Consider the following 19,622-nt stretch of genomic DNA (forward strand, 5'->3'; position numbering starts at 1 on the left):
GCAAAACCTTTATGTGAAATACATCCAGATTTTACCCCGAGTTCTTCCCAACAGGATTTCTGCTCGTCTACAGTTACAAGCTGTCTCGTGTTCTTTCTGCTTGAACTTATTACTTATTTATTTATTTTTTGGCACTTTCACTTGCAATTGACAGTTTAAAAACCAACTATGGAGTTCAATGGTCACAAAGACAACCCCCTCCCCCCCCCAACGTAAATTGTGGCGTCCACACCTAAAGTGTGTCATGGCGTCTTATTGCTGTATTTTAAAATCCAACTTGGTTTCCCAACAAGTTGAATTTTGATCATACTGATAATATATGACTGTGAAATCTTTATTTGAATACTAAGTAACAAAACTGTACCTGGAAAAAAACAAAACAAAAAGGAAATAAGTCGTTTTTGCAAAAAGTTCAATAAAATCACATATTTGATTTGAACCAGTTTGGAACAAAGTTAAATCGTTCCATCATAATTATTCCTTTTATATATTCCAGTTCTGAAATAATCATTAAAATGTATCCATGTGTTTTGTGTAAAACCTGTCAGAGAGGCGGTTTGGTTCCTCTTTGATGTTACATAAAGGTTATGTCCAAAGTTTAAAAATACACCAGAACACGAGGCCTGTAACGGAATCTGGTGGCTGTTTCAGGCAAATGGGGGCTGGACCCAGGTCAGCTGTGAACGGCTGGTTACCTGTAGAGCATAACGTTGTAGGGGAGGAAGGTGGGCAGCAGCAGTTTAATCAGCCTGATGGGCAGCCAGAGCATGAGCAGCACGATGGAGCCAAACACCACCACCGACAGGATGAAGCGCCGCAGGTGTCTGTAGATCGGCAGGTGGATCATCTCCTGCACCGGATTAAAATCCGGATCGTTGAGGTTCCTCAGAAACCACAGCACTCCAGGTCTCAGCACCTTAAAGACACAAAGAGGAAGAAAAGAAATGACACGACTACGTCAAGAGACGCAAAGACTTTTCCACAAAAAGACAAACTATTCATCAGCTTTAAATCATGACTTTTACCAATAATTATTGATCATTTCTAAATAGCCATTTTATATAAAGACCAGGAGGGGAAAGTTCACACTGCACATTCTATTCCACATCAAAACATCAAGAATAAATTATCAAATTTGTTATTACTTTACAGAATGTGAAGCAAAAGGAACATTAGGCTGTTCAAAAAAAAAAAGTGCCTGCATTTTTTTTCAAACTCAAATATTTACTATATAAACTGAAAAATGCTTGAGGATTTATCCTTCCTGTGAATCACTGACTTAATATTTAGTTGTATAATCACTGTTTCATATCTGGGTTTCATGGAGTCGACCAACTGTCAACAGGTATTCCAGCCCAGGACGATTGGACTACATTTCACAGATCCTCTGCATTTCTTGGTTTTGCCTCAGAAACAGTATTTTTGATATCACCCCACAGGTTTTCTGTTGGATTAAAGTCATGGGACTGGGCTGGACACTCCATAACTTTAATCTGATTGGTCTGGAACCAAGATGCTGCTCACTTGCTGGTGTGTTTGGGGTTGTTGTCTTGCTGAAACACCCATTTCAAGGGTGTTTCCTCTTTGGCATGAGGCCTCTTCAAGTATTTTGATGTATTCAAACTGATCCAGGTTCCCTGGTATGTGATAAATAGACCCGACACCACAGTATGAGACACATCCCTGTATCATGATGCTCCACCAGGAGTCACTGTCTTCACAGTGAACTGTGACTTGAATTCAGTTTTGGGGGTCATCTGTCAAACTGTCTGTGGCCCTGAGACCCAAAAACAACATTCTTTCTTTCATCAGTCCACAAAATGTTGCTCCATTTCTCTTGAAGTCAGTTGATGTGTTCTTTGGCAAACTGTAACCTCTTCGGCTCACCTCATTTTTCAACAGTGGGACTTTGGGGGCTTCCTGTCTATAGTTTGTCTTCACATAGGCATCTTCTAATTGTTACTGTACTCACAGGTAACTTTAGACCTTCTTTGATCCCCCCCGGAGCCGATCATTGACCGAGTCTTTACCAGATTCTTCGATCCATCTGAATTATCGTTTTCTGTTTTCTTCCACGTCTTTCTGGTTTTGTTACCATTTTAAAGCACTGAAAGTCATTTTCTGCACTTCTTTTTATATGTTTTCTCCTCTCCAAAGTTTTATGTTCTTCTGAACAATGTCTGGAACGACACATTTTACTCAAATTTCCAGAGAAATACATGAAAACCAGCAGGAACAACATTTGCTGCCGTCATACTCAAATGAAAGATATTTTCTTGGAACAGCCTAATATTCATTTTCTTCACTTTCTGTAAAGTAATAACACATTTGATACATTTTTTTTCCATGTTTTGATTTGGAATAGAATGTCCAGTGTTAACAATGCATTTACATGTACGGAAATAAAAGCTATTATAAGGAATTTGAGCTTTATTCACTTTTTAAAAACACACTGCTATTATTTTGAACACAAGGGTATATGAAGGTAAAATTCCAGTTTTATGATTTCAGTCATTTCGTTATTTAAGTTAGGCGTTTATGGGCACGCTGATATGTTTAATGTCTGTTTCAGGTGGATAATTCTCTCTGGATCCGACTGATATACAGAGACCAGTGTAACATTTTCCAATGTTAGATAACGTGCGATTTCATTCAGCTGCTCGCCGTAATTTTAACGGTCACCAGCTGAATGCAAGCGTTTGGTAAAATGCTGCAGCTGATTCCAGTTGTTAATATTGACACTAACTTTATTTGTGATTGGGTTTTTTGTTTTGTTTTGTTTTTGCCCTTCAGTATTAACCCCTTACGTCCTAGAGCCTATTTCACCAAAATCACATACCCATACATCATGATTTATTTCTCAGATTGTACAAGGTCAAAAATGCAAAGGTTTGGATCAGCTAAAAGACAGGTCGTAGGGGATGTTGTGGATGCAAAAAAAATTGAAAGTAAATAACACTTGGTAGGAGTAAATGAGGTTTTTTTCCCCCCCCAAAAAATGAATTTCAATTTATTATATTTATGTGGCGTTTCAGCTGTGGTTAGTTGATATGTGACTGAAGTGGATACTTTTGTAGAGGAGACTTCGCTCGACATTTTGATGTATAATACATGTATGTTGGTGTCAGCATTGGTTAGTTAAAATGTTCAAATGTTCCAAAACAGGGCAAGTCCCCAAAGTTGGGGACTCTAGGGTTTAAGAGGTTAAATTTAAGACAAATATTACCAGAACCAAAAATTAAACAAATAAAAACAAAATACACAGCTGAGGTTTTGGGACAAATTTGACCAGTTTTTTATTCTAACAGAACATTGTTAGGTCCCAAAATTGGACAAATTCTCAATTCCAAACAAGGCTATTATGTCATTGTGACATTGAATTAACATGTCATGTGGGAGTTCATCTGCTCTATCAATGTCATGATGACATAACAGCCTTATATTGAATTGAGAATGGGTGGTGGTCCAAATTTCGTTCCGGTCCATTATAGATACACTTCCCCTACCGGTTTTAAGACTTTTCAGAGACTAATTGAAGCCATTTTAATACCAATTAAGGCCTTATTTTTAGATTAATAAACTCAATGTCTTTTAAGACATTTTAAGGATCCGCAGGAACCCCGTCTCCCACCAGCATGACATGTTTTGGTCTTCGTCATGCCACGTTACCTCTCTCAGGAGGAGGATGAAAGAAGCGAAGTAGAAGACATAAACCATTCCCACCAGCCAGTGCAAGAACATGGTGGTACCAGGTGCCGATTTAAAACTCAACTCTCTGTCTTTCAGTGAGGCGTCAAACATCTCCTGCACAACAAAAGAAGAAGATCACAGCATTATTTTACATTAACTCTATTGTCCAGCTCTGTGTGAAACCAAGAATGACTGAAAACCAGAGAGTCTTACTAAAGAGCAAATGTCAAGCCACCAGCCGCAGATGAGTGGAAAAACACCGATCTCCACAACAACCAGCAGAGAGACCTGAAGGATACAGAACCATGTCTCATGAAAAGTCCCTTAAAGGCTGCAGAGTAATTCTGCTATACTGCACAATCCTGCAAAACACACTTCAAGAACATTTTGGACTCCAAAATAATTTCCATGGCAATTTAAAGAATTTGCAGCTTCACCTGATGCTGTTTCAGTTTCATCAGATGCACATTATTGTCCATTAACAAAGACTTATGTGAAATAATTTATTCTGTTTATTATACTTTGACTAGTTGAACAAAGTGTCTGCCTCCATCATTACCACCTACATCTTTGCTCGTGTCTGCTGGATTGTCAGCAGCGTGACGCTAAAGGTACAAGGAGGCAAATTTCCCTCTAAATTTAATTTAAAACAAAAACTTTTTGATGTCTTACAAAAAAGAAAGAAAAAAAATTTGTCAATTGTTTTTAAAAACAGTTTTTTATTTTAACAATTTAACAAATTTTTCATTTTTTCAATGAAATCAATCAATCATTTTCCAAGAAACACCCAGCCCTACCTTGACAACAATGTAGCAGACTCCCAGAAGGCGGCGTGATCTCTGGAACCTGACCAGAGCTGCCAGACCCTGAGACAGCTGTTAAGAATCAACAATGTGCAAAAACACTCACCATTTATGTCTGACAGAAAAAAAGTTTTCAAACTCCTGTTGATTTTATTTTTTGAAGTTTAAAGTTATGAAGCTGCTGAAGAACCAAAAGGTATCAAAGTGTCTGTGGGTGTCAACGGCAGTTTGAGGATACATGGCAGAGGATCAGCGTCATGGCCAGCAGGACGTAGCCGACGATGGTTGTAATTAAACCCTCAAAGTGGGAGGCCTGAACCTGAAGAAAAGTGCATGCAACATAGAATTTAATACACAAATTAACTACACCACACAATTAAAAAGTGTTATGGAATAGGTTTCTTACATATTCCTCAAAACCAAGACCCACAACTGAGAAGTGGCCAATGTGGTACGGACAAAATGCTGGGAAAAAAAAAAAAAGCAAGAAAAGAAGTGATATCCATAAACTAAAACAAATACACAAACTGCGTCACTGCACAAAAAAAAAGTACAACATGATGGTGTAGCAGAACTGAAACAATTAGCTGATTAATAATATTCTATATCCACTTAACTATTTTAACTTAAAATTCAATTAAAATAACTTGTGACATCTTTTTGTCTACATGTTTTCTGCTTTTTCCTGCTCGAGCAAAAACAAGAATTTAAAAAGGTTACTCTGCAAAAAAAAGAAAAAATTAAACTGGGATTCCAAACATAAAGTGCGAGGTTTGCAAGGCAAAATTTGATAGTACAGCGGAGTGAGTCAAATTCACGTCTACTCTCTAAACACCATACCAGAAGACCCAATATTGATGCTTTTTAACAGTTTTGTGCAACTTACCAAAGACCAGGATAAACAGTGTGTTCAATGACACAACCCAAAACACGTGTTCCTAAAAGACAAAGAAACACACATATTTCTACACCAACATTCAAAGTCATCCTAGAAAAATTAAAAGAAGAAAAAAAAAAACAAACCCTTAGAAAATCAGTGTTGGTTAGGGCTTTTCCTTTTCCTGGCTCTACATTAGGCTGGTGTGGTGTCCCCGTCCCCACAGGGAAGGGGCATCTTGTTTACAGCACATATACATTTGCAGCCTTAGTTTTTCAAATTACGTAAGAAAACAAGTGAGAAATGAGCACAATTTCAAAATTTAAAGAGTTCTGTTCAATAGATAAAAGAAAAATCTACACTAGTTAATTAAACTGTTAGTTGACTTGAAGTTGTTCTATCTAGTCAATAATAACTATAATTTTACTTGCTGAGAAACCAAAACAAATGACTTTTAATTGCAGTATTGTTACACTGCGCTACAAATGATTTGATCAGGAGATGTCAGTATGACAATGAGCTACTGTGGCAACACCTAGCAGAGAAGCCAGAAGAAGGCGGCATTAGTATGACAAGTATCAAAGCTATCACCAAACAGCTTCTCTTCAACACAAACAGTTTATTCTCGTCATATCTAAAGCCATTCTGACTTTTTTCTTTAGCCAGCTTTCATTTTTATTATCAACGAAGAGGTTGGATGGTGGCTAGCTCTCCCCGACTACAAAACGTGTTTTAGCAAAGTGATACAAAGCATTGCTTCATGACACGGTTGGGCTCAGAGGAAGTCGGTATTTGTGTCTGGAGATGTGTGTTGAGTTCGTTGATAACCTACACATGTCTGAAGAGATTCCACATTCCAGAAACTTTAAATATAGAGTGCTAGATATATTTGGACAGACCACCATGACTAATAAAGATATGCTCATTAAAAGTGCAAGAATGCAGAAACTTACCAAAAATACAAGTGAGCCATCCAGACCGAGCATCTGAGGGGGTTAAGGGAGATTATAACAGAGACAGCTGAAAACAATTAGTCATCTAATGAGCATTTAGAAAAGCAGAGCTGAAAGAGATCACGTACTCTCTCCCAGGTGAGCTCCTCCGCCGCTCGGTCCCACTCCAGTGCGTTCCAGTTCATGTCGTCTGCAAACAAACATTAACACGTCAACGTTACCTTCAGGTCTGACACGTCGATTGTCATGTTTCAGTTCCACTAAGATGAAAAAATGTTCCATCGTGCACTCTGACCTTGTGCACCATTGTTGGCCTCGCCATCTTCAGGGGCTGGTTCTTCCTCTTCCAGCTCGGGATCATCAGCCTCATCTGGCGGGATGTCAGGGGGTTCAGGCTCCACCTCATTCTGGGCTGGAGCATTGGCAGGAGCCGGCCGGGGGACCGGAGGGTCGTCGGCTGCCCCCTGACCTGGAACCTGTGCCTGAGAGCGCACAGAGAGACCAGAGTGTCAGCAAATACATTTAACTACTGATTAATTAACCAATAAATTAGCTTTGTGATGACTTAATCTGTGTCAGTAAATAATACTAATAATGCGGATTTAAAACGAACAAACAAACCCAACCCCGAAATCCAAAAAATAACCCATAAATGTTCGCCACATAAGTTAAAAACCTAGATTTCTGGTAATTCCCACAAAACTTCCATCACTGGTGGTGAAGAATTCTTACTTTTTATATTTTCTACCACTTTTTTAAAGAAATGGAAGAATTATTTTTAATCACACATCTGCACAGTTTTCCTGCACAGTCAAACACACATTTACAAACTTCTTTCTACAGAAAATGTTTCATTTTGTGTCCAGTGATAACAGAGTGTGGTACCTCATTTGGTTGCCCGGCAGCGTTTGGTGGTGGTGGTTGGTGTTGTTCTAACCACTGGGGGGCGCCACCATGAACGATCTGTTCTCTGAGCCACACCAGGCTGATAAACGCACACAGCGTGCATGTGACCACAAAGCAGCCTTGTAGACAATCTGCAAGCAGGTTTTCTCTGCACAAAGACACACAAAACATGAGCACGGGGGGGAAACAAACAATGATTTATATTTGTTCAAGAGCAATTAAAACCATGATGTGGTTGAGTATATTTCTACGTGATGCGTTTGCTACAGCATGTTCTTAGATAAGTGAGAAAAAAGGCCAGTGTGCATGTGTTTAAGTCTTGTAGTTTGTGGTTCACTCACGTTGACAGCATGTCCAACGGCAGTGTCAAAAGTGAGCTCACAGAGCCGGTAAACAGACACTTGTAGATGCGACCTGAGACAGAAAACGTGTGCACGTCACATGAACGGAAAGTGTTAGAAAAATGTCTCATAGTGGCAAACTGCATAATTTAAATGAGAATTAAGCAGATAATGGAAAAAAAAACAAAAAACTAAATTATTACAGAATTATTTAGCGCAGGGGTGGTGGCCAAGTGGTTAATGCGCTTGGTTTCAGTGCAGAAGGTTCCGGGTTCAAATCCCACCCCTGCCACATTTCTCCATGTAATATGGAGTTGCGTCAGGAAGGGCATCCGGCGTGAAACCTGTGCCAATTCAACGTGCAGATCCACCTTGGATTTGCTGTGGCGACCCCGAGTGCAAACAAGGGAGCAGCCGAAGGGACTTACTTTACTTTTATTACAGAATTATTTAACAAGTAATTGTTCTGTCTGGTCCAGGAAACACTACATCTTCAAGCTTGTACTCCTATTAACAAAATAATCCTCACACGCTGAGATTAGAGCCGCATTTAAGATTAATTGACAAATACGTGCCTGTGGTTGAGAAAGACCACTCAGACGTGAAACACTGACTATGTTTACATGCCGTTAATATTCTCCATAAGGTCAATATTCCGGTTTCTGAATCATTAGGAATAACCCGTTTACATGCTTAAGCAGACAGTTACTCCTGTATACACGGTCCTTGGTATCATTTGGAATATCCCCATCTAAACAGGGACGCACGTCTTCCACCGGTGCTTGATTTGGTCTGGCGTTCGTTCAAATCCTGCTCCATGTAAAACCCCTCACTACACACTTTTCTCAAACAGGCATTAACATTTTCTCACTTTTCTCTCCTGTGTAAACACTCTCTTTTTTCTTCTGGGTGAGAAGATTATAAACAGACACATGCAGAACACAATGCGTGTGCTCTCCCTTCGCTCACTGCCTCCGGGGGTACGGATGTGGGACCCGCAAAGAATCCAAGTCATGGCCACGGAGCTCTGCGGCTGCAGTTACCGAGACCCTGCGGCGCTGTGGATTTTTCTGCAAGAAATCTATCCTTGCGGGCTGCCTCCGCATCAAAACAGCGAGTGTAGTCTCTGGACCTGTTGCCAGATTTGGCGCAGCTCCGCACAGCAGAGAGGGGGGCGGTGTGAGTGGCCCGCTGTGGCGCTTACCGAGCCCGCAGACTCAGTAAGCACATCGGAGGCAGAGTAATCGCGGTGATGCCGACCGGTGCCGCGACCGTCCCACCTGATAAAGACGCAGAACACAATGCGCTGTTTACATCTGCTTCTGTGGTGTCTGGTGGGTTGCGTGCGCCGCATACAAGTAGATGCCGTACTCAAAAGACCAAGATTCCTTGCAGATAGGACATGCGCAGAACACAAAATAATGTTCCTTTCTATGGGGATATCCCGATGCGCGTTTATATGACCTGATATTCGGGTTAGAAAAGGAGTAACCCAGAGGTCTTATTTGGGTTTTTAAAAACTGGAATATGAGCATATTCGGGTTTTTGCGGGTGTTTACATGGCCATGCGCAACCACGTTATTGCTAATATTCTGGTTATGAAAGGATTATTGGCTGCATGTAAACGTCGTCACTGTGGCTGCAGGTTCTTCACTGCATCTACGCCGCTGTGGTTTTATTTCAACAACTAACAGGTGGACTAATCGGCCTGTGCTATGCCTGTCTGCTCACCACACACAGTTAAACAAACCGCGGAGGAGCTGAAGCTCAGATGGTTTTAGTTTGTTCATGCTCCATGTAGTTTCAGAATGTGGACCCCTAGGGCCCAGAACGAGGTTCTAAGCTGACCTCACCTTAAATGGTTCAGGAAACTTTAAGTTTGGAAATTTGAATGATAATTCTGTAACCAGACTGTGGCTGGAAGCACTTCTGGAAGTCTAGCATAGCAGCAGAATGTGGTTGGTCCAATTCTGGAAGTGTCCACCTTCCTGTGCAGCACAGCATTGTAGTTCTATGTGTTCAAACTAAAACTCATTTTTCTGTTGTTATCTCACTGCAGTTGAAGTCTGTGGCGCAGCAGATGATGATAATGGTGCAGTTAAAATTTGGCAGCACATCAAAAAACTTCTGAAGTGTTCGACTACCCATAATTCTTTTCACTACTTCAGCTAAGTGTCGCTGACGTGCAGCAGATCAATAGTGAAAAAGAGACTCCACTGTCCAGCACGTAACAATACACAACTCCTGACAACCTGATCTGGAGCGCCACATTTACAGAGAACACAAACTTTGTTTTTCTTTTTAAAAAGGTAAACAGACATAATGACAAAACACCCTGAGTCCGGGGAGCAATGTGAGCTGGATCGTGTGAGTTGGGGAAGGATCCAATGAACTGGACCCTCCGCTCATATTCCTCCCCAGATGAGGGGTGTTTGTTTTTATACCTCAGCCGTTACTGAATTTTTACAAAAATGATACGTTAAACAAGACTGGGGATCCATGTTGTGTGGAAATATTGCACTCGCACCAACAAAGATAGCCGAAGGAAAGTAGTTCAGCACAACGTGGATCCACTAAAAATGGATCAGAGTACTGGCCAGCTGTGGATCCACTCGTAAGTCCGTGGATCCACATCTGGCTGAGTTATAAAAAAAAACAAGCTCCTGCGACTCAACAGGGAGGTGTGGCTACTGTATGAGTGTGTGAGTGAGTGAGGTCCGCTTACAGGCAGTGAGAGGAACCACGCCGAGCCAGGCAAAGGCCACTAGTGTGTAGTGGAACCAGTACCGGATGGCCGTGCCCACACTGGTCAGCAGACCGGCACAGATATCCTGGATGGGCAGGCGGGAGGGCATGTCCGGGGAGTAGACTGAAGGAATCGGACAGAAGCAGACACGTTCAGGTGTGGCACAACTTTGTGTTTACAGAGCAACGTGTCTGAACTATTCAAAGTAATGTTGTGTCATACTCATCCATATACAAACACAACACTTCATGGAGTGTAACAGTCACCCCACGCACCACCCATCACCACGAGAACAAGTGACATCACCTTCATGATGAGGCTAAAATATTCCACCTTTCTTTTCCAGAACAAACAGTTAACCAGAATTCTAGGTGTTTAGTGTTGCATCCAACAACACCCTGTGTGGCTAAGGACAAACTGATCCAAGTTCAGTGTTTGAAGGACACGTCGCACATTATTTAACATCTCCATTAGCAACACAGCATCAAAGTATTCATGACTGTAAGTCTATCCATGCACGAGGTAATAATTAGTGGCCACTGATGTATTTTATTGTTAATCATCAATAATCTTGCTCAGAGAGTCAGCAGATGCATTTCTGGAAAATGTCTTACTCAACATTTCTCGCCATTTCTTGGTGTGTGACGTACATTTTAGCAAAAGTAGAAACATCTCGATGGCCGACAGACAGTGAAACGAACACTGCTACCTTCAAAAACAAAGCTTCTGAGCTTTCATTTGAAAGTGATAGATCAGATTTACATAGAATGTACAGAGAGAAAGACAAAAAGTTCACCCCAAAGTGCTTAATTTTTTTGAGTCTTTTTGGATCCCAACATGTGCTCACTCTGCTGTCTGTGTCGCAGGATGCTGTTTTACTGCTGCCGTGAACACGCACGTGGAATGTCTCCACAACACTTTTTACATTCTACCCGAACATGCAGATGTAGCTCTTACACTGGAAAAAGTCGGAATAAGTTATTTTCAGGAGATAATGGGCTTTCTACCTAACATGCCAGAATTGTGAGAATGGGCCAATGGTGGAGATGCTGTGGGAGCACACCAAAATAGCGGAGATAATCTGATAGAGAGCCACTTTTGGAAGTGGCTCAGTGACTCCAGCAGCCGTGGCTCATGGTCAGTGGGTTGGTCACATCTGTCCACACCAGCTTATCCTTTTTCTTCTTCTTAATCAGGACCAGAATGAAAAAACGTCCCATGCTGGCAGCCGTGGTCAGCCCCTGCGCACGGAAGTGGGCATAGTCACAGCTGAACCCTGGAGGACATCTGTCCACAGGAGGATGGCACAGACCTGGATGTGGTTCTCCGGCTGGGATCACGCACCATCCTTGTGTGACAACTTCTTTGATGGTGAGACAGACTTTACATATTTAATCTTGGAAATAATTCTACAAGTGGATGTGTGCCCTGTTCAGTTCTTTCCATGTGTATTTTGTTCTCATCAGTAGAGCTGGTAGGCTTTGTTATTTTTATTTACTTTTACTAAAGTCCACTGGATTTTAGATCTTGATGTGTGCGGAGTCTGTTCTTTGTACCGGAGCATCAGGTGTGTTATCAACAGGCTGTCTGATCACGCAGATCTATTTCTTAGATTTTTCACAGTCACATCGACGACAACACTTATAAGCATGAACAAAGCTGAGCCTCTAGCAGAGACCGATTTTAACAGACTGCGTTCATCACTAATGGACGAGTACATGCACCTCGGCCTCTCACAGTGGAGAGCGGCTGCTTCTTTTACCATAACCGCACCAAAATGAAGCATTATCACTTAAAAATAAGTCATTATAACACAACATCACACTTAAGGAAACTTTGCAATTAATCTGTTGCTCCGTTCTTAACATTAACAGCTACATTCCAGCGTGAGCTGGGACGTATTCTTCAAAGCTACGTAAATGCTGTTGGAAACACTCAGAAAAAAAGAGAACTCATGAATACTTTGTTTTCAGCAGTCTCCGTAGTTGTTTGCTGCCGTATACTTTGAGACATGTCACGGAAGTGCACACAATAACCCTGGTGTATCATCAGATGGTCACTAACAGCCTAAATCAAGATTGTTATGATTTCTGAGTGACATGTCCTTTAAGGTCCAACCTGAACATAGTCATTTGTTTTTATTAATGTCCGGGATGGGTACTTATAAGATCTTATCGATATCGATGCCATTATTGATTCTGCTTATCGATCCGATTCCTTATCGATTCCCTTATCGATACCTCTTGTGAATTTTGTACTAAAAGTAGGCTTTACAGGTTTTCTATGTATTTCATTGAGTCTTAAAGTAAATAAATATGAAATTGGTCACTGTATCCTTGATCTCTGGACATAAATAAAAATAAACAAAATGGTGTTTCGCTTTGAAGTTATTAATTCCGACTGGACTCTATCGTTCTAACTTGACTCGGCAGAGAGCCGCGCAGCGTTTGGAGCTGTGTGAACAGAACGGAGGTTTCTTTCTCGCAACAAGACACGAGTCCCAGTTAGTGACTTTAATCCGCACAAAAGTGACTCACCATTTCACATATTCAGGGATGAAAGTGGTGAAAAACAAAAAAAGAAGCTGAAATCCAAAATTACCCCCCAACACCATGTGTATGAAAAAGTTTGAATTCTAGAAGCTCTGAAATGCAATCTGGGACTTTTCCAGACAAACTGGAGTGAGTGCAGCATCCATTTAGGTGAGAAAAAAACCTAACTTTCCTTATTCAAATTCATTCTAGTAGTATTCTGCTCTTACTAGGATGCAGCAGTTTTCTAGCTTGGCAGATAGTTCTGGAGGAAATCACTGAAGAAATTAACACATTGAAAATATGGTTTGACCGAAACAAACTGTCATTAAACTTAAATAAGACAGCGATGAAATGGAGGTGTAAGAGTCACTAGGTGTTCACAGGAAACATTTATTTATTTCTGTATGTACGAGGTCTATTAGAGAAGTATCCGACCTTATTATTTTTTCAAAAACCATATGGATTTGAATCACGTGTGATTACATCAGACATGCTTGAACCCTCGTGGGCATGCGAGAGTTTTTTCACGCCTGTCAGTTACGTCATTCGCCTGTGGGCAGTCTTTGAGTGAGGAGTGGCCCACCCTCTCGTCGATTTTTTCATTGTTTAGGAATGGCTCAGAGACTGCTGCTTTGTTTGATCAAAATTTTTTCAAAACTGTAAGGCACAACTGAGTGGACACCATTCGATAAATTCAGCTGGTTTTCAGTAAAAATTTTAACAGCTGATGGGAGATTTTGATCTGGTAGTGTCGCCGTAAGGACGGCCCACGGTGCCTGACGGCGATCTGCGCTTCGAGGCGGCAGCGTCTCGCCGTTTCAAGTTGAAAACTTCCACATTTCAGGCTCTGTTGACCCAGTAAGTCGTCAGAGAACTTTCAGAAGAAGTCAGCATGAGGAGTTTATTCGGACATTCCATTGTTAACGGACATTTTGTAATGAAGGAACGTGCGGGCAGAGTCGCATGTCGGGCCGGACCCGACCGCGGGGGGTCGCGACAGGAAAAACACCTCCGTTGGAAACCTTAACGGGCAAGTTGGAACATGCCCAAGCTGTTACACAATTTCTCAGTTACTCACTTGTTGAAAGCCATCAAAAGCCGCCTGAATTTTACAAATGGTTTTCAACACGGAGGTGTTTTTCCTGTCGCGGCGCACACAGATTCGCTGAGTCGTCACGGAAATTTGCACGCACGTCTTTCATTAAAAAATGTTCTTAAACAGTGGAATGTCCGCATAAAGTCCTCATGCCGGCCTCTTCTGAATCTTCTCTGTTCTCTCACGACGTCCTGGGTGAATTAAGCCTTAAATTAGGATGTTTTCAGGTCGAAACAGGCCGACGACGGTGCCTGGAAGTGCCGCACGACGTCCCGCTCCGTGGGAAGTCCTTACAGCGACAGAAACACCCCATAATCTCTCATCAGCCGTTAAACTTTTCACCGAAAACCATCTTAATTTCTCGAATAGTGTCCACTCGGATATTCCTCACAGGTCCAGAAAAAATTTTGATAAAGCAATGCGCGCTGTCTCGAGCAGCGTGTGAAACAAAGCAATTCAGCCGAGAGGGCGGGACCACATCTCACTCAAGGCCTGCCCACAGGGAAATGACGTCACCGACACGCATGAAAAAACTCACGCATGCGCACGAGGGTTCAAGCATGATTGGTGTAATCGCACGTCATTCAAATCCATATAGTTAAAAAAAAATAAATAAAAGGGTCGGTTTATTGTCTAATAGACCTCGTATGTATGTATTTATTTATTTATGTTCATTGTCAGTTGGTTTTATTTTTTCTGTTGTGTTTTTATTCAGGTTGTTTTTGTCTCTTTCTCTAAAATTGTATATAATCAGATTAGTTATTATTACTATTATTGTTGTGCTTGCTATTATTATTAATACATAAAAATACATTTAAAAAATATTACAATTTATAACACATTTGACTCTTATGACAAACGCTTGACAGCTGCAACTGCTTAATGCTAATTGTAACACTGAAAATGCCATAGACATGCTAACGTGTTAGCATCGGTCCCGTTTTAAAATCAACTGTTTCAGAAGACCATAACAGGTCGGTTTAACATAAAAAAAGGTAAGTAATACTCACAGCCATATGCTCTTTAGGGTTTTAGCGGGGGAAACCAAAAGAAAAAAATTAACCAACTAAGCAATGATTGAAGCACTGCTGATCTGCGAATCACTGCTTCGATTTGTTCAAGGTTCAAAGCAAAGCCGTGCTGCAGAAAAGTTGATTACAAACCCGCTGAAGGGTCTGTAATCAATGTAGAGAAATTATAATTTTCCTGACAAACACCCCCAAAAACAACGGCCACTCTGAAGGACCGATAAGGGAATTGTTAAGTAAAAAGGTTATTGATGTTGGTGGATCGAATCATTTCTTAACGATACCTGAAAGGAACCGGTTCTCGATACCCATCCCTAGTTCTGATGCAAGCTGAAGTGAGTCGGGCCAATCTATCCTCACTGCAGCATGTTGCTCACAAACTAACATCAGCATTGGGAAACTATGAGCCATCTCACTGGGGGAAGAGACCTAAACTGCTGCTGATATCCGCACAATTCTAACAGATCAGCAGAAATAACGCAACATGTCCTTTGTGTTGGCAGTTTCTCATTACCAAGTAAGACACAGTGGTGCCTGAAAGGGTGTGAACCTTTGGACTTGTGCACACTTAAAAAAAAAAAAAAAAAAAAAAATTAAAGACAAAGAATTCAGGATCCTCAATATTAAAAACACAAAACTCACAATGAGAACAAATCTCTACAACATGATATGCATTAAATAAAATTTTAAAAAGTTAAAATAAGGGAGTGCTGGAGATTTTTTAATCAACCTGTATAGGCAATTAGCAGATAAACTAGTATTGTCATTTGTAACAGCCAATAAATCACAACTGAAATATTGAAATCTGTATCAGTTTTACAAATCATACTGCCCAAAATCTTTCCTTTCAAGGGCCATGAATTATCTTGGATGGAGGGCCACAGGCCAAAAGTAAACACATAACAATCAACATATTTGATGGAAATAACATGGAATAACATTACAAATCAAAAACAATTTTTCAAAAAAAGAAAAACACCGCCCTTTAATGTTGTCAGCTGTAATTTCTCGATTGCGATGGCAGATCAAAACAAAGGGAAGGTGGATCAAACGTGGCCCACAGGTCCCACATTGGAGAGAAAGAGCGCAAAGGAAAACAAATATACCCCAGTCTATTCTCATCGAGGTGCAGGACTTGCAGGTAGAATGAAAATATAATGCGATGCTAAAATACCCTCAGCTGTACGAGTCTTGTGTTCTTTATAATTTGCAGCTGTTTAATTAATTATTAAGATCCTATTGTCTTACGTACAATTTGTACATGTTCAATAAAGCCCCCTATCAATCAATCAATCCATCAATCAAAAACAATATTTATGTTTTAACGGCATGTGCATGAGGCCTTGCATGTGTGTGTGTGTGTGTGTACATGAGCATTTGATGAGAGCGGAAGTTGTGCAAATCAAGGAATATTTGTAGATCACCATCTGTGCATTTGCTGGTATTAATGAGACAAATTTAACTCCATCGCATGTTAGCTTTGAGTTAGCAAAAGTTAGCATGCACGCTAACATTCACAATTTTGTTGTAGAGGTGTTATTAGGTTCCAAAAACAGCCTTTTCAGTTTTACAAGTGTTTATTTCTCACTAGCTTTTACATAATGAATGACAAAGAGGTTATATTAACACACAAACAAAATGGAATTTTGCAGCTAGCTAAACCAGCCTGTGACATCATCACCCTAATGTCAGAGAAATGTCTTCCAAATCACTTCAGAGGTGTTATGTTCCAAAAACAGCGTTTTCAATTTTAGAAGTGTTTATTTCTCGCTGGCTTTTACATACTATATGAGAAACATGTTATATAAACGCATAAATGAAGAGATTTTAGACAGACACAGCTCTACTCTAATTGGCTGTCACCCCTGCCACTCAAAAAAAAAAAACCACAGACAGACGGACGCAAAGCCTTCACAATGCTCGATGTCCATATTTGATGGGCCTCAGGTGAAAATGAGTCCACAGTAAGTAAAAATGACAGGTGTTTAAAAAAGGCCCAGAAAATGTTTGGGGCTCTGAGGGTTCATATGTTAAACCAACACAGCCAATTAAGGACTTCTGCTGAAGGACTGTAAAGGCCTATAATTTGTACTCAGGGGAAACATTGATTAGCGTGCTTGACCCACCAACATCACAAGTACTCACTTGGTGTGAAAGCAAATCTGTGCTTGCATAATTCACAGTACTCCTTCCTGCTGTGCTTCAGCCACTGGACCAAACTGTAAAGCAAAACAGAAGCAGACAGTTCAACAACTGAGCTGGTATTATACTCACACCAACAGTTTACAGGAGCGCAACCAGTCCCCAAACCCCTCCCCCACAGACCCGTCATCACATCTGGAATGGTTAGGAAACCAAGATCCACAATTTATGTTATTGTAGAATGTGACTGCTGTAGATATCTTCATAGGCTCCCTTGGTTCAGAGCTAAACAACTCAAGCAGAGTCATGTCCAAATTTTCACTTCTTTTGGCTGTTTAGGTCAAATACCTGTCACACAAAATCAGTCACAGTATAAATGGTGTAAAAAAAAAAAAAAAAAAAAACCTCATCTGTGATCCCAGATTGGACAGACTGTGTTCCTGCTGAGGGTGAGTGTTTTTAATAAACATATGCATTATAAAATAGTCATTAGCAGTTTAGTGTGGTCAATCAGATCATTTCTGATTGTCGTCACAGCTTTTACTGACCCAATTTAATAAATTACAAGGCTGGCTAATGTACTGCTTTGTTAACGGTTAAATGTTTACATTGTTGGTTTTGTTTGTTGAAGTACTCTAACGTTAGAACAGTAAACCCTCTGGGTTTTTTTTCAAGCTTCAAACAATACTCTTCTTCAAACTGGCAGTATTATGAAATTCTATACGCTGATAAATGCTAATATTGATAAATATTTTGGGGGGGGGGGCGGGGGGGGCGGCCATAACACCCAGCCCTAAACAAAAATCATTACTCATTTACAGACAGTAGCTCAAAAGAAATTATCAGATACTTGACAAAAAGATCTCACCAGTCCTTAGATTCAAGCAGCATAAAAATAAAACAGCAAATTCTCACATTTGAAAAGTTGTAATAAATAAGTAATTCATTAATTTTTATAGAAGAATTTTTGTAACAACTGAACAATTTAATGACGCTTAAAGACCTCGTTTAAAGGGTTGAGCTACGGACACTGCTGCCTTGGTGTGACGAGGACACAGTCTCCTTCAAATGAATCAGGTTTCAGTCCTTCTAAAACGGTCACGATGCGGTAGACGTCTAAAAACAGGCCTATCAGCAACTCCCGAGCTGCTACCGATAACAACAGCATGCTGCCATGTTGTGACAGAGTGAGATTAATAACTGGGTTACGCAAGGAGACGTGACACCATCTGATTCCAATGCCTATGACAGAAAACATCCCACCTGGCTAAACTAAGATCGGCACTCCACAACTAAGCAAAAGTGTCACATGGCACAACACTTTGTTCACTTCTGAGACGTTGTGCAGTGTTAAGCAGTGTACTAGTTGTAGAACACCCGGGATAACTGTGAGAGATCATTTGAAGTACAACGGGGAAGCCATTCAGTAGAGCGCATATCTCTGCCACAAGACAGTGATCCAAACCCAGGATCAAAGCACATTTTTGGGTTTGCGTCTGTCACCTGACTTATATTAAAGTAATTACAATGGGATTTTTTTTCACATATATAACATTTTCAAGCTGACAAAGGCTTGTGTTCAATTCCTGGTGCAGAGCTACCCGTCTGTGTCCTTGGATAAGACACTTCTCCTGTACTGTCCTAGTCCACCCAGCTGTAAATGAGTACCAGCGCTGACAAGATGAGTAACCTGTGATAGAACAGCATCGTAGACTTAAATCTGCTTCATGCTATAGAAACTGGAGACAGCACGGTGGCTTAACGGTTAGCACTATTGCCTCACAGCAAGAAGGTCATGGGATCGATTCCCACCTGTGGCCTTTCTGTGTGGAGTTTGCATGTTCTCCCATGTTTGCATGGGTGTCCTCTGGTTGCTCCAGTTTCCTCCCACATCTAAAGACATGCAGGTTAGATGAATAGGAAATCTCAATGGGACTAACAAGGTTAAATAAAATTAAATAAAAACATGAGCTCAATGGGTCTCCTGGCTCGAAAGGATTTCATTTTCCACTCAATAAAATGTCAGAGTTTCTTCCACAAAACAAAAAAAGTCCATCAATTTATCCTCACATGACTTTTTGGCTTTTAAATAAATCAATGAGTGCAAAAATATAATTCAATTTGTTTTTACAAGCAGTCAAAACAAGTTTGTCTAAATTTAGAAGTCAGAGGCAGGCTTGTGCAAGACTCAGTTTGATTCCCTGTCAGACATGAAAATCACTAAGATGCCCTTAAGCAAGGCCCTTAATCCCAGTGTGCACAGCCCCTTGCATACCAGCACCATGACATTGGTGTGTGAGTGAGTGAGTGAGGTGAGGCATCATTGTAAAGCACTTTGAGTACAGATATCAGATGTAAAAGCGTGACAGAAATGCTCTCCAGTTACCATTAATGTCTGAATCCAATTCATCCAGAATTCAATCACTTTCACACATTTTACCAGCACCTTTGATATTGTGTAAATAGGTTAAAAATGTTTGACTGTTTAAGCCACTTTAACACCAGA

General features: G+C 40.7%; 1 protein-coding gene across 1 annotated transcript in view; it reads right to left on the reverse strand.

Annotated features, from left to right (window-relative positions):
• march6 (membrane-associated ring finger (C3HC4) 6) overlaps positions 1–19,622 on the reverse strand; it is a 38,365-nt gene that overhangs the window by 6,746 nt on the left and 11,997 nt on the right. The window contains exons 3-16 of the mRNA XM_034159495.1: positions 17,120–17,193; positions 10,296–10,439; positions 7,571–7,643; positions 7,209–7,377; positions 6,619–6,805; positions 6,452–6,513; positions 6,324–6,356; positions 5,380–5,431; positions 4,900–4,958; positions 4,732–4,812; positions 4,488–4,556; positions 3,904–3,978; positions 3,670–3,804; positions 696–916 (exon numbers count right to left, since the gene is read on the reverse strand). Of these exons, the coding sequence (XP_034015386.1) occupies positions 696–916; positions 3,670–3,804; positions 3,904–3,978; positions 4,488–4,556; positions 4,732–4,812; positions 4,900–4,958; positions 5,380–5,431; positions 6,324–6,356; positions 6,452–6,513; positions 6,619–6,805; positions 7,209–7,377; positions 7,571–7,643; positions 10,296–10,439; positions 17,120–17,193 (1,434 nt within the window). The remainder of the gene's footprint in view (positions 1–695; positions 917–3,669; positions 3,805–3,903; positions 3,979–4,487; positions 4,557–4,731; positions 4,813–4,899; positions 4,959–5,379; positions 5,432–6,323; positions 6,357–6,451; positions 6,514–6,618; positions 6,806–7,208; positions 7,378–7,570; positions 7,644–10,295; positions 10,440–17,119; positions 17,194–19,622) is intronic.

Source organism: Thalassophryne amazonica, chromosome 1, assembly GCF_902500255.1.
Source record: "Thalassophryne amazonica chromosome 1, fThaAma1.1, whole genome shotgun sequence".
NCBI classification, from domain to species: Eukaryota; Metazoa; Chordata; class Actinopteri; order Batrachoidiformes; family Batrachoididae; genus Thalassophryne; species Thalassophryne amazonica.